Source organism: Sorex fumeus, unplaced genomic scaffold (genome assembly GCF_029834395.1).
Source record: "Sorex fumeus unplaced genomic scaffold, SorFum_2.1 ptg000072l, whole genome shotgun sequence".
NCBI lineage: Eukaryota > Metazoa > Chordata > Mammalia > Eulipotyphla > Soricidae > Sorex > Sorex fumeus.
Genome location: NW_026606129.1, coordinates 39,308,200 through 39,329,131, shown reverse-complemented (window position 1 = coordinate 39,329,131; position 20,932 = coordinate 39,308,200). Strand labels below are relative to the sequence as shown.

At 40.6% G+C, this 20,932-nt stretch overlaps 1 protein-coding gene across 2 annotated transcripts in view; it reads right to left on the bottom strand.

Moving 5' to 3' along the window:
- STAC (SH3 and cysteine rich domain) overlaps window positions 1–20,932 on the bottom strand; it is a 156,869-nt gene that overhangs the window by 36,450 nt on the left and 99,487 nt on the right. For both annotated transcript variants that reach the window (XM_056129459.1, XM_056129460.1), the window contains exons 3-6: window positions 20,358–20,458; window positions 18,797–18,878; window positions 17,554–17,669; window positions 10,703–10,778 (exon numbers count right to left, since the gene is read on the bottom strand). In XM_056129459.1, the coding sequence (XP_055985434.1) occupies window positions 10,703–10,778; window positions 17,554–17,669; window positions 18,797–18,878; window positions 20,358–20,458 (375 nt within the window). The remainder of the gene's footprint in view (window positions 1–10,702; window positions 10,779–17,553; window positions 17,670–18,796; window positions 18,879–20,357; window positions 20,459–20,932) is intronic.

Here is a 20,932-nt window from a genome sequence, read left to right as displayed (position 1 = left end):
ACATCATGGTCACCATGTTTATCCTCTTATTTTGCCATGCTTCTTTTCCTTAAGCAAAAATGTCACAAATCTTTTTATATTGTGGTGTTTCAAGTAACCTACTATTGATTCCTTGATATTTAACAATTACATAGTGCCTCTTTCTTCTTCCCTTGAATTTCCTTCTGAAAATCAAGGAAATATCAGTAGATGAAGATAAACATACTATAAAAGACTATAATCTACTGGGATCATTGGTGGTGGAGAAGGGGCACTGGTCGAGGGATGGGTACTCGATCATTGTATGACTGAAACCCAAGCACAAAAGTCTGTAAGTCTACAACTGTACCTCATGGTGTTTCACTAATAAAAAAATAAATTAATTAAAAAAGACTATAATCTATTGTAGTTGTTGATTTGACAATTTCCACTGTCTTTCAACTGAACGTCATAAAACAAGAGTCCCTGTAAATGCACCAGTGCTTAGTGAGCAACCATTATCCACAGTTTGTACTTCAAAAGTCTATGGGCACAACTCTATTATCTTGAGGAATACAATATGCTGTCTTTGGTGGAGCTCTGGTTTGTGGCTAAGTAGAAAATGAAAGCCCTAGACATTGTATACCTCAATATTTAGCCACTCAACTTATCAATTTAAGAAGTAATGTTTTCCTCTGACATTATGTAATTATGTGAAATTCTGGTATGAAGCTTTGACTCTATAAGTATAAAACTGGGTACTTTAAAAAGAATACTGAATGATTGAATGGAAACATGCTGAGCATTGTAGAAAATTCTTGACTGGAGATAAAGTAGGGCTATATCTGGTGTATGTGCAATGTTCAATTTGGACTTGTTTTATAATTACAATGTAATTTCAAATGATTTTAGCTTTTTATTAAATATACATTAGCCATCTGGTTCAAAATATGTACCATTTTTATGAGTGATGCTGATAATTATTTGAAGTGACCCCAAATGGGTTTTAATTTGTATGACTGCAATAAGAACTGAAATAGTGCAAAAAATATTTAAAGCCACTTCTTCTGGCACTTTCTAACATTGTGGTTTGAGGGGAAAGGAATAAAAATATGCACCTATTTTTTATTTTTTGCTTTATTTTACTATTATTTTTCTCTTCTTTTTAATATTCTACATATTATATTATTTTATGTGTATAATGTTGTCCACAATATTTGATTACATTTAACATATGAACACCAATCCCACCACCATTACGTCTCTCACTACCATATTTTCATCCCGAATCCCAAACCCTGCCCCCAAAGCAGAACTGAAATAATTTATTGTTTATTGTTCGTTATGAATAATCCACTAAAATGAGACAAAAAAGGTTTCTAGGAGGAAAGTGTGTGACGATTGTTGTATTTCACCCAGGAGCCATTAAGCCCTTCTGTAAGAGATTAGTAACATATTATTAAAAGTTGAGCCTTGTGTGCTTATATCAATATCTGTATAAACACATTTCCCCCTAAGATTTGTTGCCTTCTACTTTAAACCCAATCAAATGTGGTGCACTACTCTTCATATATTGGTGGTGTAAAATATGAGAGGTCCAGGAATAGGTTTACTTGTGGGCAAGGCTTGGCCCGAGCGTGTGGAGAGCGGCTGTGAGCAAGGCGGGATTGAGTTCTGGAGGTTTTTGGCTGCTGGGAATGTGTCTCTTGGGGTGGTGAGGGCTCTCACTAGCCCCCTCTGGGGTGCCCCGAATGAAACAGCCTGGCCTGGGGATTGGTGGCATGGCTATGGCGTATTGTTCTGTGCTCTCTTCTGAGAGATTTATATTGAGTCTTTGGATCATGACCATTAATGAGATTATATGGTGTCAGGGGACAGTTTGTGGGGGTGACTGCCAATCTGCCAGAAATAGGGGGGGTATGAGGGAAGGTCACCTATTCCCAGTTCCGTTGAGCCTGGAGTTTTCAGTCACAAGTCCTGCATTCTCATTGGTGAGACTCGTTCCAGTGAAAATATGCACCTGTTTTAGCAAAAATATATACCTTTTGTGTTTGGTGCTTTTGCTTGTTTTACTAAACTTAATTTGGTTGAGGGGCTGGGAAGAGAACTCAAGTGGAAGAGAGTCTAGAGTGTGCAAGATCCTGAGTTCAATTCCCAGCACCATCTGGGCCCCCCTGTGCACTATCATATATGGATCTCAGTAACCCATAAAAGATGCTGGGGTGAGCTTGATGGTACTTAAACACCACTGAGCCAAACAATAATCCATCAGATCCACACTGCCAGGAATGGATACGGACCAGATAGCTATGTTTGGGATTTCCTATCCATATATCTATGATTTAATACTGTCAATTTTTATGTCCTTCCCGCCCTACTGAGGCTGAGAGTTGCCCCCCACGAGCGGCTCTCTGGCACTGCTATGGCCCCAGAGGCACACAGACCTACTTTGGAGCCCAGCAGCTTTTGGCAGAAATGTGAATGGACTATGCATTGAACTATGGTGCCATGCTCCCCTGGGAGGAAAAGGGTGTCTGTCTCTTCTGCCTTCCCCAATCCCCCCTCCCCCATCAGACAGCATGGTGGCTGCTGCCTCAGAGCTTATTGGACAGTCAGGTATGAGCTGGCAGTGATGGGGCAACTGCGGCCTCATAGGATGGGGCGTGGAACCAGCACGTCCTTTCTGCCCAAGAATTGCCCCCACGAGTGGCTCTCCGGCCTGGACATGGCCCCAGAGGCACACAAACCAATCTCGTAACTATACGGATTTTGGTAGAAATCCCCCCAGACTTAATTAGTAAAATATCAGAAATCCAAAATCATGCAGCCACAAAGGACATCATATGGTCTTCATAACCAGCAATAGAAAACAAATTATTTCACAATGCCTTTCAGCAGGTCTGATTGTTCGGGGAAGATTTCAAATAAAAATGGTGCATCTTTTGTCGAAATAATGAATGTAATCAAAGTAGAAAGAGAGTTAAGTGGAAATCATCTGCCTCAGGAGAGGTGGGATGGGGGGTATATTGGGGTTCTTGGTGGTGAAAAATATGTACTGGTGAAGGGATGGGTGTTTGATCATTGTATGACCAAGACTTAAACCTGAAAGATTTGTAACTTTTCTTATGGTGATTCAATAAATAAATTAATTAAAAAATACTGTCAATTTTTCCTTTGGTTTCTCTATATACCACAGAAGAGTGAGGTCATCTAGCATTTGTCCTTTTCTCTCTGACTTATTTCACTTAAAATAATTCTATCCAGTAACATCCCATTTCCAGGAAACTACAAGAGTTCATCATCTTTTCTTCCAACTGAAGAATTTTCCATTTTGCATACATACTACAGTTTCTTTATCTACTCACTTATTGTCAGGCATTTGGGTTGTTTCCATATCCTGGCAATTTTACTAAGTGCTTTAATGAATATAGGTATACACATTCTTTTTCAGTAAATGATTTTGTATTTGGGGGGTAAATATCAAGAAGTGGAAACACTGGCTCATATGGAAACTCTATTCTTATTATTTTGGAGACAACTCCAGATGATTTTTTATTGAGACTGAACCAATCAACATTCTAACCAACATTGGATGAAAGTTCCATTTTTCCATTTTTACCACATTTACAACACTGGTTGTTTCCAGTCTTTTTGATATATGCTATTCTCATTGGTGTGAGATAATTTCTCATTGTCAATTGTCAATCAAATTTTGATTTGTATTTTCATGATAATATGTGATAATGAACACTTTTCAATATACTTACTGGCCATCTACATCTCCTCTCTATCTTCTCTCACAATATTTTGATGGAATTATTGTTCTGTTGTTGTTGATCTTTGTGGGTGCTTTCTGTAGCTTTGATATTAATTCTTAATCTAATGTATGATGTGGGAATATTTTCTCCTACTCAATTAAGTTTTTAAATTTTATCTCAGGTTTTCATTGCCAAACAAAACCTTTTAATTTATTTTGTTTTCCATTTTACTTAATTTGGGTGAGGTTTAAGCCACAATAGGTGGTGCTCAGGGCTGACTCCTGGCTCTGTGCTCAAAGGTGACTCCTGGTGGTTCTTGGGGAAGCATATACAGTGTCAGGGATTAAATCAGAGTCAACTGCATACAGGACAAGTACCTTACCCACTATACTATCTCTATGGCCCTAAACCATTTTAATTTTATGTATGCCTATTTGTGGGCTGGAGCTATAGCACAGTGGTAGGACATTTGCCTTGCCTGCAGCCAGCCCAGCTGAGCCGGGTTTGATTCCTCTGCCCCTCTTGGAGAGCCTGACAAGCTACCGAGAGTATCTCGCCAGCATGGCAAAACCTAGCAAGCTACCCGTGATGTATTCAATATGCCAAACACAGTAACAACAAGTCTCAAAATGGAGATGTTACTGGGCCCGCTCAAGCAAATCGATGAACAATGGGAGGACAGTGACAGTGACATTATGCCTTTTTGTGTATTTTTGTTATCTTTGCCAATGGAATCAAATTACTGAACACACCAGTGAAGTCTGTACCCTGGAGAGTTCTGCCTGTGCTTTATTTATGATATTTAATGATTCTGGACTAATCTTGAGGTCTTTAATCCACCCTGGATTAACTTTCAGGTATGGTGTGATAAATAAATTCAGTTTGAATTTTTTCGCATGAATATAAAGTCTTTTCTTACTTTTGAATAGAATAATTGTACAACCAAATATTCTCCCTACAACTTTAGCTACAGTCTACATTTTTTTTTGGTTTGTTTTTGGGTCACATCCGGCAATGCTTAGGAGTTACTTCTGGCTCTGTAGTCAGGAATCACTCTTGGAGGTGCTTGGGGGATCACATGGGATGGCTGGGTTGAACACAGGTCAGTCACATGCAAGGCAAATGCTCAACCTGTTGTATTATCACTCTAGTCCCCAGCCAACAGTTTTTGGCATAGTGTTTTCATGACTGATTTGAGTATATCCCAAATTTTATTATAAAATTTTTAGTTTAGGATATATATCTTCTGATGAAGTATACTTGAACATAGAATGATACTTTTTATCTCCAGAAATACTTCCTTTGTTTAAACCCTTCCTCCCTCCCTACCCCTTTCTCCTCTGTCCTCTCTCCTTCCCTCCCTCCCTTTGTTTCCTACTATGTTTCTTTTCTTCTCCACTGAAATTAAGGTAAAGATAACACTTACCTTTACCAAATTCTTTGCATTGAATAGGGCCTTCTGGGATGCCAGCATTTTCCTAAAGAATCTCTCTAATTTATTGCTTTATCCATTTCCCACAGTTTTCCCTTTATTGTTTACGCAAGCTAGAGCGATAGCACAGCAGTAGGGTGTTTGCCTTACAAGTGGCCAACATGGCCGACCCGAGTTCGATTCCTCTGCCCCTCTCGGAGAGCTCAGCAAGCTACCGAGAGTATCTCGCCTGCATGGCAGAGCCTGACAAGCTACCCATGACGTATTTGATATGCCAAACACAGTAACAACAAGTCTCATGATGGAGATGTTACTGGGCCCGCTTGAGCAGATCGATAAACAATGGGAGGAACGTGACCATTTACGCAAGAGGCCTCAGCAATATTCAGAGAAACATTAGCCTTCACCTACTTATGTCTTTGAGTTGATGCTTTCTTGTCCCTTCCAGACTCGAAGAATTTTGTTGTCATTTAAGCCATGCATTAACTAGAAATTCCTTTTAATTCTTTCCCTTTGAAATTTTAGGGGCATTATGCTTGGAAACATTATTTAAATATCTAACTCTCCACATAACTGGAAAGAGAATCTTCTCTATTTTTAAAGAGAACTTTACTTGGTTGAGATATTGTGTACTGGGGAAACATATCATAAATATTTATATCTGTAACTTGGATATTGTCCACTGGAGGGGGACCAGAACCAGGGGCATTTGCCAAAAAGTCATTAAAATTTTAGATTTTTTGTGTTTGACAACTTAAAATTTGCGATTTAGAACCAGTGCATCCTAAAGGCAAGGGTAAATTTTCTAATTATGAGCTGTCTTTATTCTTTCTGGCCAGCTGTTTGTTTTTTCTTTACTGCCTAATAAGGTAATATTGGGCTTTGTAATGTCCTTGTCAAGCAGGTATGATTTGTTCTTTTTGAATAATTTTTCTGGGGTTTATCTTGTTATGTCCTGTCCCCTTTCCTTAATGTACCAGAAAGATTATGATCATATACAGTCATATTGGCATGCAGCTTTTGAAAACAGTCAGTCATGTCATTGCTTGGCATTTTGAGCTGCAACAGGCAGGTTCGACTTTTCTCTTTGCTCATTACATTTCATCGAGTGGAGTTTCAAGCAGTTAAGTCAAAGGTGAAGAACAATTTCTCTCCCCTTCAGATTCCCGATTCGCCCAGGAATTGTGTTGCAAACAATAACCAGAACCACTTAGACCTGCCCAAGACCTTTCATAAGAGAAAAAGCAGAGACTGCCCTCTTAGCAGTTGAGAAAATAGTATGACTTGTACCCTCTTCTACAGTGGCTTTGGAAATATTCCTCCAAGAATTTGACATCACCCCTGGTTGGCAGAAATAATGCCTACATACACTGTGATATTTTTCCAGAACATAAATAAAATATGTAACACAGAACTGGCAGTGAGTGGAAGCTGCTGCAGTCCTGCTGAAAAGCCAGCCCCATCTTGGTCTTGCCTAAGTGGGTTGGACATGGAGCTCTGAAGTGGCCTTTCTTTGTGTGGTATCTCAAACCGCATACACAGGGGATTAAGTCCAATCAAAGGAAAATTTTGTGAAGCAAACTGCTGCATAATTAATCCCCCGAGCTTCTAAGGGTGTGTTGTAAAGAAAGCCATTGCTGATCAAAGGAATAGTTAATAGATCTCCAAAGCTTTTTGGAGGTATATTGCTTGCTAAGTTCTTTCAACAGCATTTTTTCAATAAGTCTGTGAAATGGCCCTTAAGATAAAAGAGAGGGCAAATAATCAACTTTGTGTCTCTGAGTGTATTATGCATGCCTTGCTTTCCTTATCTACATAATGTGTTTGTGTGTATATGTGTGAGCTGCAAGAAATAGCTTCATACTAAATAAACTTTACTCCTATTGCTGAAACTTTAAAGCATAGATTCATAAACAAGTTCTGTGTCTGTAGATATGGGACAGACTCTGGATTCTGCATTTCTAGTGGACTGAGGCTGGAGTGTTGGTCCATGGACACACCTGGACTAGGAAGCTTTCCACTGTACCTCAGAAACTTTGTAAACTTGTAATGACTTTACTAACAGCAGCCACACTTCATAGAGCTGTGTAATATGGCATTAATATATTAGATTTATTTCCTTTTTTGTTTTTATTTTTTTGGTTTTTGGGTCACATCTGGCTGTCCTCAGGGCTAACTTCTGGCTCTATGCTCAGGGATCACTCCTGGCCGGGCACACCATATGGGGTGTTGTGGATTAAACCTGGGTTAGCTTCATACAAGGAAAGTGCCCTACTTATTGTACTCTCTCTAGTCCAATTTATCAGATTTTTAAGCATAAGTTCTTCACATTATAGAATTCTACGAAGGAACACTTTTTGTTAAATAAATCTCAAATAGGGTCCTTAGCTACTAACTGGGCTACATTCAGCAGCAGGAACAATAAAGATGCCAGAGCAGTTGGAGCAGAGAGTCCAGTCTTAGCTGCTGATATAGAAGAGCAGTAGAGAAAATCCTTAGATACATTAGATATATTTGATAAGGGTTGGAGCGATAGCATAGCGGGTAGAGTGTTTGCCTTGCATGCAGCTGACCCAGGGTTGATTCCTCCACCCCTCTCGAAGAGCCCAGCAAGCTACTGAGAGTATCTCGCCCGCCAAATGTGTCTTTATCTTGCAAAGCCTGGTAAGCTACCCGTGGTGTATTCGATATGCCAAAAACAGTAACAACAAGTCTCACAATGCGGACATTACTGGTGCCCGCTCAAGCAAATTGATGAACAATGGTAGGACAGTGCTATAATGATACATTTGATAAGAGATGTAAGAAAAGAGGCAAGCCAATGCCTAATGTCTTGACCTGGTCCCTGAGGAGGATGGTATTTCTATTTCCTGTGTGGGGATGGTTGGCATGATGAGCTGCTTTGGGCAGTGGGGGAATGAAGGGCAAAGACTGTATTAACTTTAAGGTGGCTCTGCTACATTCAGATGGCTGTGACCAGTAGGTTAGAACAGTGGTTTTCAATGCTTTTACACCCACAGACTGGTAAAAACAGGAGAAATAGTTCATGGACTGCTAATGTAGATATAAAACCCAGAATTTATAATAAGAACATTTCTATATCAATATTTATAACAGTACTGGCTATGAGATCCAGGCGTACCATGTAGTTAGCAGAAATAACTTTTCGCAAACCCACAGAGAGCTTCTGAAAACCACTCATGAATAGAACAGTGACTGCAAACCACTGGCTTTTAGGTGTTAGTTCGGCATAGATGTCTAATACTGGAAATGATGATTCGGAGTCACCACTGTGGGGACAATCCATTTATTATCCCATTGAAAAATCCCCGCACTCTGTGAATTGGGTGGCTTTCTTGTTTGTTTGTTTGGTTTTTGTTTCTGGGCTACAAACAGAAGCTGTGCTCAGATCTTACCCATTGGCTCTGTGTTCAGAGCCTGGTGGCGCTTGGGGGACCATATGAGGTGTCAGGGGTTGAATCCAGGTTGGTCATGTGCAAGGTGGGCACCTTACCTTTTTGGTACCAACTGGCTAGTCCCTGGATCTGGTGTTCTGACTGTCTTTATCTCAGCAACTGAATGGAGAGATCACCAGTTCCAGCTGAATGAAATATAGCTGTCTGCCCTCAGAGCAGAAGGGGGTCATGGAGCAAAGAAGACTGGCTCAGTGAGTGATAAAGTCACCAGTGGCAGGCAAAGTCAGCCTGAGAGGATGGAGCTGCTGACCAGTTAAAAGCAGGTCTGGTTTGTAGACTAGTCTCTGGAAAATATGTTCTTCAGAGGCGGAAGAACTCTGGGGTTGGCACCACTTTAGTTGCTGGACCTGCCATGGTGGGCAAACTGGATCTTGGCTGCTCCTGTCTCCTACTACTCCACTGTGAGCTTTCCCCATCATCTGATTCTCTACTTTCTCTCTTAGGGCAATGCTAGTATGAAGCGGCTGTTCGCATTGATCTAAAAGTGCAGCTCACCCCCTATGATGCCAGACTCCTTTTTCTGGCAACACACTAAAGCAGATGTCCACAGGCTTGGCCAGGGAGTTTGAGTACTGGGAACTCAGAGGCTTATTTAGGAGACTCACTGGGGAAGCTAAGCACGTGCTGCCTTGTGGGAATCACAGAGGCACAGTCCTAACTAGAGATGAGCCAGACATGAGTTGCTAGAGCTTAGGGAGCAAGTGAGTTAGCTGCTGATGAGGCTGTGGAAGCTACTGACTGAGGGCAGCATCCAGGCTCCTCATCTGGAGAAAGCAGGTTTCAGAAGTCAGGTAGAAAATCAGTCGAAGGCTGAGCCTCTGTGTGCTTTGGCACAGCATCTGCAGGGAAAACTTCCGCCCTGGGAATACATGATCACCTGAGCACAAGAAATCTTGCTAGATTATGAACCTGAGGATGTGACTTACATACATTTGTGGGTGAGTAAATGCTTCACAAAGACTTTCTTAGGGCTGGAATGATAGTACAGTACAGCCGGTTGGCCTTTGGCTTGCACATGGCCGACCTGGGTTCAATCCAGGGCATCCCATATGGTCCACTGAGCACCACCATGAGTAATTCCTGAGTGCAGAGCCAGGAGTAATCTCTGAGCACCTCTGAGTGTGACCAAAAAGGAAAAAAATTTTTTTGAGAACATAGTATTGATTAAATATTGACTGCTGTCAAAGAGGCTTGGCAAGATGCATTTATCAGGGCTAGTCATGTTTCTTTAAGGTATAGTTTAAGAAGTTTCTTGGGGATGAGTGGGGGTTCCCAAGCACTGCTCAGGAAGTCCTGGACCACTCCTTGTGATTCTTGTCCAGCTGGGGCAAGTTCAATGTGAGGGTCCAAGAATGTGATGCAGTTCTGGTCCAGTGCTGCCGAGGGCCTCCAGAGGTATACTTGGTAGTAGCCTTGGGGCTATACCTGGTCGTACCTGGGAGATCACACCAGGGTCACGTGCATTTCAAGTCATGAGTCCTAATCCTGTACTATCTCCTGGGTCTTGAGAGTGTTTTTTTCCTCCTTAAAGTTACCAAGCAATAATAAGAAGTTAACATTTGATGATCCTTTTAAAAATCACTTTAATAAGGAACAAACAATATCAGAGTGTTTGGTTAGGTTGTATTACACTAGTTTTGGAGACTTAGTTCTCTCTGCTGTAGAAGGAGCTAAGGACAAGGCCCATATTCCTGTCATTGTCATCATCACCCGCTGGCCTCTGGTATACTCAGGCGTCATAGAGGCTTTTCTGCAGTATGTTTAGCTAGACTAATGTAGGTCAGTGGGGGAACAACACAGTTGGAGAAGGGTCTGGAAGTGACTCCTAACAAATCACAATATAAATAAATTCATAAGGTGAGAAATTGGCAGAATTCTGGTAATACAGCAATCAAATTACTCATCTAACAGTCATCATGCCTCATTTTCCTCCACAAGGTTGAACACTTACTCAGATTGAATTTCAGCACCAATAGAGACAAGGGGCCAGAAATTCATTTCTGTACCCACTGACCTGACTAATGACCAATATAATATTTTTGTGCTGGGCAATGTCCAGTTCCCACTCCCTTACTCACCACTGTTACTGCGTTTCCGTAGGTCATACCCATCTGGCCCATCAACTTCTTCAGGAACCTCCACGAGATCTGAAGTCTTGGAGAAAAGAGAAAATGGGTGGTATGAGCAATGTGATTTCAACAGGCCCATTAGGAAATTCTCATGCAAGTAAAGAATAAAGGTGTCATTTTCATGGCTCTGTCTTAGGAATCTAATCATTTCTGTCTGTTCTGTTTGGCAAATCTCACAATCTGTGACTTCATGGTCACTTCATACACCTTTCTTCAGGTGTCTGGCCAGTTTGGGAGTTGGAATATGAGAGTTGTTCAGTGAATGTCGAATAAATACAAGAGGCTGAGGGCACAGTCAGGTTTTTTCTCAGGAAGATAACAATCAGAATACCTGCTCATGTGCTATCACTTTCAGTAGAAGTACAGCTCTTTTATAAGTGAGTTCTAAATATTACACAGAACAGGATGCACTATTTAAAAATGCAATACCTACACAGGATTTTAATACTGTTACTACTGCTGCAAAAATGGATTGTTTTGTGCCATTTATAGTTACCTTTTCAAATAAATTATTCTTCCAGTTAGATTACACAAATAACAGTAGCAATAATAACAATTATTCTAAAAAGCCAGTGTTACTGATTGTTCTAGCTAAATATGTTTGAGCTATCATCTCACTCATTCTTTCACAATAATTCCACAATAGGTGAATTTTGGGGGTAAGATTCTAAAGCTCAGAGAGAGAGTCATCAATTATACTCATGGTTTGATAGCTTGTTTCGATAGTTTGTTGTAGAGCTGAGAATCAAACCCCGCACATTCTCTCTCCAGAGCTCACGCTCTTAAGCATGGTACTTGATCCAGTGGATCATTAGAAGGTTTGTAGAAGTTATTGTCTCGGGGTCCTCACACTGGCAGTTTGAAATTGGGACAGTGGAAATATTTACACTTTGGGAAAAGGCTATGCTACCAAGCAGCGTCCCACATCACCTGGGAGTGAAACATTTATCCTCACATCACTGATTTCAAAGGGCAGGGAAATAGCTGCAGCCTCTTCAAAGAGGAATTTAGGGGCCCTGTGGGGGAAAGTCATATTTTGGGGGACAATATATTTAAATCTAATCATAAAGAAACACATTTACCTTCCTGACTCTCTAGTCAGCTCCAGAGTACTTTAGCATCACCCTCCAGAGTCTGATTTTTGTTATATAGCAATTCAGCTTTGAGATTATTTTCAGTTTTCTTTACTTTCATGCTACATCAGAAAAAAGGGGGGAAATGCCATAGGGTCTCAAAGTCACTTATACCCTGATTCTTTAAAGCTCACTTTTTGAACAATAGTTTCTTTTAGTATGTTAATTTAAGTTCATGAACTTGAAGATTATTCATAAACTAGCCAACCAACACACAGAAAGTGTTTCGAATTTGGTTTTGGCTGACATTCCCCAAAGCCATCCAGTCTTTTTTTTTTCATTCTAAGACATTTGAAAGTACATTAAAGGAAGTATAATGATTTAGAAACAGCCAGATAGTGACTTCTTGACAATACAAAGCAAAAGCATCTGACAGCCCTGGAAGAAAATAAACCTGTGGGACCAAGCTTTGCCACGTGGGGATGCGCTCACTTTAGGAAGTAAGAATGGCAAGAGGCTGAAGTTCATTATTATTTGACCTGCAGGGAGGAAGAAAAATCATTTAAAAAATACCAATCAATTGTTTCTATTTTCTTCCACAGCAGCAAGTTGGACTCTGGGGAATGAGTGAAGTGACAGCTCTTTAAGTTCAATTTGACTTGTCTTTGTCTTGCTGTAGTCTCAGAAAATGTCTTCAGAGGGGAAAATTCCAAGAGGTGTTTATGGAACCAGTAGAGGAAGTATTAATGGGCTGCGAAGAATGCATACCTTACTGATATTCAGAAAATGAATGCTTTTTGCCCCAAGAAGTCAGCCTGGAGGGTCCAGCCTTAGCCGGAGACAAAGTTATTTCAGACATGAAAGAAAACAGAATATCCTTCAATGGTCTCTCTGGTGCTTTTACTGCTCCTTTACATCAGTCAAACACTGTGAAGGGGGAAATGTGCATTGCCTGCTGTGCTGTGTCATTGAGCATGCCTCCTTGTCATGAATTCAGTGGAGCCCAGATTGCAGGGACAGCCATATGCTGCTGAGTCAGGCAGGGCAGGGCCACCTCTGTAAAGCCTCCTCTCTGCCCTTGACTCTCTGGACTGACTTCTATTTGCTTTCCCTCCCGTATAAGCCTCCCACAAGCAGTGAAGATACAGACTTGGCTATGGCTGAGATGAGTCTATGTTACTCTCACCAGAGATGTTGACCATTCAGCATGGAGGTCAACAAAAGTGGGGAGCTCTGTGTTCTACTTGCATGTCTCTTCTAGATTGCTGCATGTTTTATAAATGTCCTGACTTATAAAGGGCAGTGTGGCTGTAGGCTGAGATGCAGCTTTTTGTGACCTTGTGGGAAGCAACTTGAATGTAGCAATGACCCCCCCCCCCGCCCCTGTCCCGAGGAAGGAGATGTGACTTGTTTTGTAGGGCAGGGATATGGTAAGCTTTCTTAAATCTTTATCCCCAGATTTAGATCCACTTGAGGGATCATTGTGAATGTATGATTCAGGAGCTATTCATTCAGAGAGGGAACAAGATAATTATGAGCAAATAAGAATGTATGAAAAAGAAAGGAGAGGTTTGCTTAGAAAGATTGGGTTCTCAGGGGAAAAAAAAACCCCAAATCCTTTATTTAGCACAGTGAGTCTCACATTCTAATTTGCATTGGTATCATCTGGAGGGCTTACGAAAACATTGTTGGGTTTCATCCCCAGAGTTTCTGATTCTGCAGATTTGACTTCATAACCCCAATCTGACTTTCCAATGGGCTTCCAAGTTAGGCTATAGCTATTGATTTAGAATCCACACACGAGGAACTAATGATTTAACTTATGGTAGGCTTTAGGTTGTTAGAAATTATGGAATTTGACTGTAATGTCTACTTATTCATTCATATATATGCATACTTAATGGAAATATATGATGCAAAAGGACTATTTATTTATGCAGATCAGTGGTTCTCAGATTTTTGGTGGGTATCAGAATCACACAGAGAACTCATAGGTCCAGGCTGTTGAAGTTGCTTTATACTTTCATAAAATTGCAGAGGACACTGACAGCCACCAATATGTACTTATTCTTGGTGTAAAGTAAGGGGCATACAAACCAGGGAGCAAAGAGGCTATGCACATAGCAGCTTAATCTTGTCAGGGAATGAACTAAAAAAAGAAAAAAAATAAAACGAAAAGTGAAAATTACTAAGCAATATAAGAATCCATTTAATGAACTGGCTTCCCCAATGAAGGGACATCCAAGATCAGACCAGAAAGAGGCCAAGATAAGAGAGGGTAGACCAGTGATAGAGAGAGCATGCAATTTAGAAAGCAGCAGATTGCCTGGAACTGAGGTGTGAACAATAAATCATTGTGGAGATCCCTGAGGGTTTTGAGGTAAGTCTTCAAGAAACTATTGCTAAAAATTCTTTATTATTATTCAAGCATTTTGTGGCAGGTCCTTCTGCAGTGAGTATGAGAGACATGGCCCTGAGATTCTGTTTTTCAGTATTTAGCTCAGGAAAAAGATGTCAAAGCTGATAATTTCAATGCAACCATTTATATAAACTGTCATAAAAGAACTTTTGAAGGTGTGTAAGAGAGCTTTTCATCATGTTTGGGAGGATCCAAGAACTTGACATAGTTTGTTAAAAAAAACACTTAATCTGTGTCTTTAAAACATTTAAACTGAGTAGTATGTTATACAATAGGAAAGTTGTTAAAGAACTTGATGAGTGCTAAAAGGTGAGTCCTTTGAGTAGCACTGTGCCAAAGGTTTGGGTCTATTAACAGAATCTTTTAATTGGGAGTATTGGACACAGCCTCTCTTTAAAAGATCCATACAGTATTAGTGAACAGACTTAAAAGCAAAGGGGAAGCACAGTTATTCTTTCATAATATTCCGGGTCAGAGATGATGATGTTGAAATCTCCGGCATTAGTAATAGAGAGCAAGGGTAATTTCCTGACACATTTTGAGTTCTGAATTATAAAATTTAATAACTAACAAAGCATCAGCTCAGTTGGGATCTGAAAATTTTGAGATTCCAAGGAATGCTCTGGAACTTGGGCACACAGTTTATAAAGTTGAAAGATCTAATGAATCTGTTAGGGTAGAGACGGTAGATAGAGAAGAGAGAAAGATGAGAATCAAAAAAAATAAAACCTATTTAGGAAGAGACTTGGGGACCAGAGAGATAATATAGCATGCAAGGTGCTTGCCTAAATGCATCTCACCTGGGTTTGATGCCCAGCATTTTGATATAGTTCCTTGAGGCTCACTAGGAGTGATCTTTGAGTATAGAGCCAGAAGTAACTCCTGAGCACTGCCAGGTGTGACATGCCTCCTCTCCTCCCACTCCTCTCCCCAAAAAAGAAAAAAAAACCACAAGTGACTTGGAAGTCAGGTCTGGGGAGACAGAATGAGCTTAGCATAATGGAGGCCTTGAATGAGTTGTGGGTTTCCTATGAAACAAGAATACAGGCTTTTGGAAATTTGACCTTCTAGTGGGTAACATCTTTGTCTTAACTTTGCAAGAACTGAAGTCTAATGAAGGTCTAGACGTTTACTAAAATTGAAAGAGCAGGAACTTTCATTTTCTGATGGTACTATTATTATCTAGCCCAAGCAGTTATCATCTAATCCAAACACCAAGTTTTTTTGACAACTTATCTGTATATACTATAAACCTTATCCACGAGCACTTGTGTTTTCATCACACTTAATACCATTTCTAGTTTTCTTTCAGAAGTGAATTATCATCATCAATGGAACTGTCAATTTGATTTAGTGCCTTTCGGGGGAGATTATCAGGATAAGATATCAAATGTGACAAATTATCCCCTCAGTGCTTTGAGGCAATGCTTACTATAGTTTTCAATCTTTCTGTGAAATCCTTCAGCACTCAGATGACACAGTTATTATAGAAGCTTTAACACACTTATGATATGTTCTTATTCTTAATAAAAGTAAAAGACATACAAAGTGTATTTTTTAAAAAGGCAAACTATGGCACCTTTATCCACTTATTTTGCTCTTGGCTTGGTCTTCAGGAGTAAGTTGTGAATAATAAGGAAAAGAAAGTATCTCCAACTTCTTTCGTGTGTGTGTGTGTGTGTGTGTGTAGTGGTCTTCAGAAGTCCCAGGAGGCCTATCTATGATTCTCAACCAATCATGCTACTTGTTTTATGCAAGAGCCCAAAGGATGTGATGTTGCCCCATCTCTATAGTGCCAGGATTACCTGGGCCACCTCAAGGGTAATGGGGGCATCGAGGCATATACCTGACAAAGCTTGGAGACCAAGTGGTACTGGGAGTTGAACCCCTGCTAGGTATGTATCCTAACTGTTATACTATCTTTCAGAATTTTTCTTTTGTGTCTTCTAGAGAACTAGTAAAGTTATGGCACTAAATTTCTCTTTGGTTATTAAATAAAACAACAACAACAACAACAACAACTAATGAACATTAGTTCTCAGTACTGCAAGGAAAAAGAGTAAATGCTATTTTTGGCTCTTGCCTCTAGAAATTAGTAAGACACACAGAAAAAAGGAATTTTAATATGTTTAAAGAAAACAGTTGGTTGGGGGGAGATAACTTGAAGGGTTGAGGATATGTTCTGCAGGCTGGAATTCTTGGTCCAATCCCTGGCGATGCATGGTCTCTTGAGCACTGCTGGAGGAACCCTTGGAGCACTCTTGGGTGTGCTCCTACAAGCCCAAACAAACAACAAAATGTAGCTCTAGAATAACCACATGACCTCTGTTGGAGGATCGCTTACTTAGCCACATGACCTGTTAACTCTGCCACACACTACAATCTCAGCTACTCTTGGAATCAACCTGCATACAGGGAGTGCTGCTTCAACCCAGCTCCTTTGAGCCCATTCATTCAGGGGCTGTGTTGCACTCCTCTTCCCTGTACCTGCCATATTAAAGCTGATGTCAAGAGGACTTAGTATGGCATACTATTGGGAGCCTCATCTCTGTGTGGCCCATAACTTTCAAGCCTAGCAAAGGTTGTGGCAATAGAATGGGTTACAGACTACTAGCTGGCCACACTGAGAACATAAACAGGAAGGTCTTTTTGGAAGAGAAATAGTGGCATTCTGCATGAGCTACAGAGTATGGAGACATTCATAGAAATTGTGGTTGGTACAGGGAGAGATAAGATAACAATAGGTCACACAGATGCCAGTACAGTTACTTTAAACCATGTAAAATGTTGAAAAGGCATTCCAGAAGTTGAGTGTCCACAGAATCTCCTATGGATTCCAAGTCAAGAGCCACTGAGGAGGGCAAATCTTATCTAAAGGTGAACCTTGTCTTAGAAAATACGGTGCAAATAGGACAATGAGCTCTCCTTAAACTGGGGTGGAGCAGGAAAGAGAGCTGGACCCAGCTGTCATGATCTTCCTCTGACAATATTCCTCCTGTGACCAAAGCACTTACCATGTGTTTCAGATCTATTTTCTAATATTCACAGGGATGGGACACTGGGGAAGAGGAAGCACCTGGTCTTGGATGGAGGAAAATAAATTAATACCTATGTTCTGGCAAGAGAAAATTAACCTCCCTAGTTATCCAAGGCACACTGGGTTTCTTGTTGGAGATTGCCTACCCCCTATTAAAATGGCCCTCAAGAGATATTAGGGTGAAACATTTCACACTGCAGTTCCTGGGCCTGTCCTGCGTCTCTTTACCACCCACCCCACCAAGGTGAAGTGAGATGATGAGGACAATTACAGAGGTTCTGTGAGGTGAGTCGGAGCCACTTCCAGAGCTTCCCTTCTTTGTCCTTTGGGCCAGGGAGGTTCCGAAGCGAAGGGTCTCATACACAGGGTCCACTTTGTTGCCACAGGCTGCAACAGAAGAGAAAGGCTGAGAGTGAAGATTTCTCAAGCACTTTCAGACACACAGCCAATAATCTCCACCCTATGTCCTGGTGAACAGCAACTGAGAAGCTGCTGGCCCTAAGCTCCCAGTGAAAATGGAGCTCTCTTTGCGGTTAAGTTGCATTCCCAGATGTGGCTCCTGTAATAAGTCCCTATGAGTCAGGGTATGGTACTCGGATCTCTTAGCTCCCAGTGATTCCTGACCAATGGCCTTTCTTCCTTTGTTATATGTTTCACCCTAGACTTTGAGGTCAACCTTCTTCTGAGAGAGTCCCTTTAGCTCTTAAAGTGCGACACTCTGATCACCAGAGTTCCAGACTTTGAGACCCAAGCTCGCAGTCAGAGGGAAGTATTTTTGAAAGCATGATATTTCCAGGCTTCATGGATTTCTAATTAAAAGCTTTCTAGTTGATAAATGGCTCATTTTAAACCTTTCCCTCCCTCCTCCAGACAAAAATAGACATAGACTTTGAGCAAGAGAGAATGAGAGAGCATGCGCGTGAGAGAGAGAGAGAGAGATAGAGAGAGAGAGAGGCCTATTGAAAGCTATAGTTGAACAAAAGTAAGCCAGAAATATCTTTAAACATAAGGTTTTTTTTTGTTCTCATTATGGAATAACTGATATTCCCTGGGTTCCTTCCAAGCAGTGATTTATAATTCATATTGATTTTTTTTTTACAACAAAATAGGAAAAGCTGCTCATCTGTTCTTATTTTATAGGATCCTACTGGTCAAGAAACTTGTTCAGAGACGCAGTTGGTCAATGGGAATGCTGGGCTTGGATCCAGATGTGTGGGATGCCACACGCCATGCTCTTTTCACTTCACAAAGCTGCTTGATGGGTGGTAGAAATATCAGCAGCTTCTGGGTCTTGGGTGTTTTTCAAGTTTTATCGAGGCGAGGATAAAAATTCCTGGAGAATTTGCTTTACCTCATGTTTCCCTCCAGCAAAACAAACCAACTATCATAACTGCATCAACCACCAGAAGAAGCATCAAACACACTCCACTGGTCTTGTAGTCCTGGGAGAACAGTTACTTTTCATGGCAACAGTGTGTTAAAAATCCAGCTCAAGTATCAATCTCCCAACTCACCAATGGGCATCACTTCTTTAATGCATCCAAACTGTTCATTAATGAGCAAGGGGGAGCTGTAGTAACGTCGAAACCCTTTTGGCTGGAAAGGAAATGAGAAGGAAAAGAACTGATGAGCTGGAGGAAACAACCCAGGGACACTGAAAATGAAGTCAACTGGTTTTCTTAAGAGGCTTCTTCATGTTACCCTACAAGGCATGGATTTGCCCTGTAGTTGATCCCTGGAGTCCTGTCTTTCACTGTCCTGCTTGTTTTCCTCCTGTAGACCATACCACAACATTCCCTTTATGTCCGGGTTCCTCATTAAATCACAAGATACAAGGAACTGGTTTGCATCATTTTACCAAATTTTATTATTGTGGCCTATTAAAGCCACAAATGAAAAAAAAAATCATGAAGGACTGGGATGTGAAAGGCCTCAGAATCAGACCTAGTTCCTTGTATATCAGATGAACTCTGCCTAGGGCCATGTGTTTTATGTTCTAGTTCTGCACTGATTGCTGACCTCTCGCTCATGGTCTTTGCCTTGGTTTTGGGTTTTACCACCAGAGGAGAAAAAGAGGTGATTCATGGGTTTTAGAGAAGAAGACAATGTTTATCATGATAAGAATCTGATCTTTCTAAGTTCTCCACTTAATTTCTACTTAATTTTCCAGGGTTAGATGGAATTGTTGTGACTCAGTCCCTGCTAGGCAGAATTCTCTCCAATGTTCCTGGCATATAATCCATCTTTGGACATTGTTTGTAGAATGAGTGGATGGGAAAGAGGAGTTCTCACTAACTATGGAAGTGGGTCTTTGTGGGTCTCTGAATTTTCAGAGTTGGTACCTGTGGATCCTTTCTTTTCAAAAGAAATTAAAAAAAATCATTTTCTCTCTGACAGGTCTTGCAGTTCTTTTAAGACAGCAATCATATTCTAAGTAACATAAGTAATATAGGGTAGACATTTTGAGCACCTTCTACAATTCTTTGGTCATGGTAGTTTCAGACATCCTCTAAAGTATTCTTGGTTGCATTTTTATTAATGCAGAGCATCTGTTATAAAACTCACGCTCTTGAGATGGTATCATTAACCAAAAAGGGCTAAAGCCATCTACTTGGCTTGGCTAACAATGTGCTGTGGTAGTGTAGAGTTTCATTACTCTGCCCACTTTGGGAGATTGCTAATCTTTATTTTATTCTTGAATTCTTGACACCCAATAAACTGTCAATCAATTAAGCATAAGAATGACCAAGAACCCTAGTCTGCTTGTGGTAGCAGAGGTTCAGGGGATTTTAACCTTAACTTTTAATGCGTGGTTAGTCCTAGCAATTGAGATTTCCAGTACAATTATTGAGAAAGTCCACCTGAGAACAAGTTGGTCACCTTTGTTGAAAAGGATACTGAATCCTTTTCACTGTTGAAGTTTTTATCATGTAAGGCTGACAAAATCCCTCCTCGGCTCGATTATTATGATAACTCAGAATTCAAATTGCAGGTTGGGGATTCTGGAGCTACTTCTAAGAGTTCAGTTCCCAGGGTGCAGGGAGTTTGGAGAATACAGATGGCACCAATCCTTACCAGCTTGCCCATGCACCGCTGGGGTGCCAGGCCATCCATGCATTTGTGGTGGATGCTCATCTTACAAGCTTTGCAGCGCAATCCATGCTTAGCATTTGTTCCTGTCAGACATATGGTGAGCTTCGGTTAGCATACAACCTACCTTTTCCTGTTAACTGACATAAAATCATCAAAATAATGGTTAGTTCCAAAATTTAGGTTATTCCTTTCTTTCTTGTATATCCACATGATGCTTTCACAATGAGCAAAATATTATGGTACACTCATCTTATTCCACATTGCCTATTTAAGGCATCAGCCATGGTTTCCATCTCCTCCGTGTGGTCTCTTTACCGCCCCCCCATCCCAAATTTATGTGTCTATCATACACACACTTTTTTAAAAATATTCATTACTCTAGATCTTGACTTCTTCCATTATTCCACTTTTATTGTTTTCTTAGTTCAAGTTAGTGAGTCCTACTTTTTTTTTTCTCTCTTCGAACAAGTGAATTGTTTCGGATTTTCCACAAGTTTTGTTGAGGAGTACAAGTCCTAAAAATCTCCCAGTTTTATCTGAACTCTAGAGTCACAGAG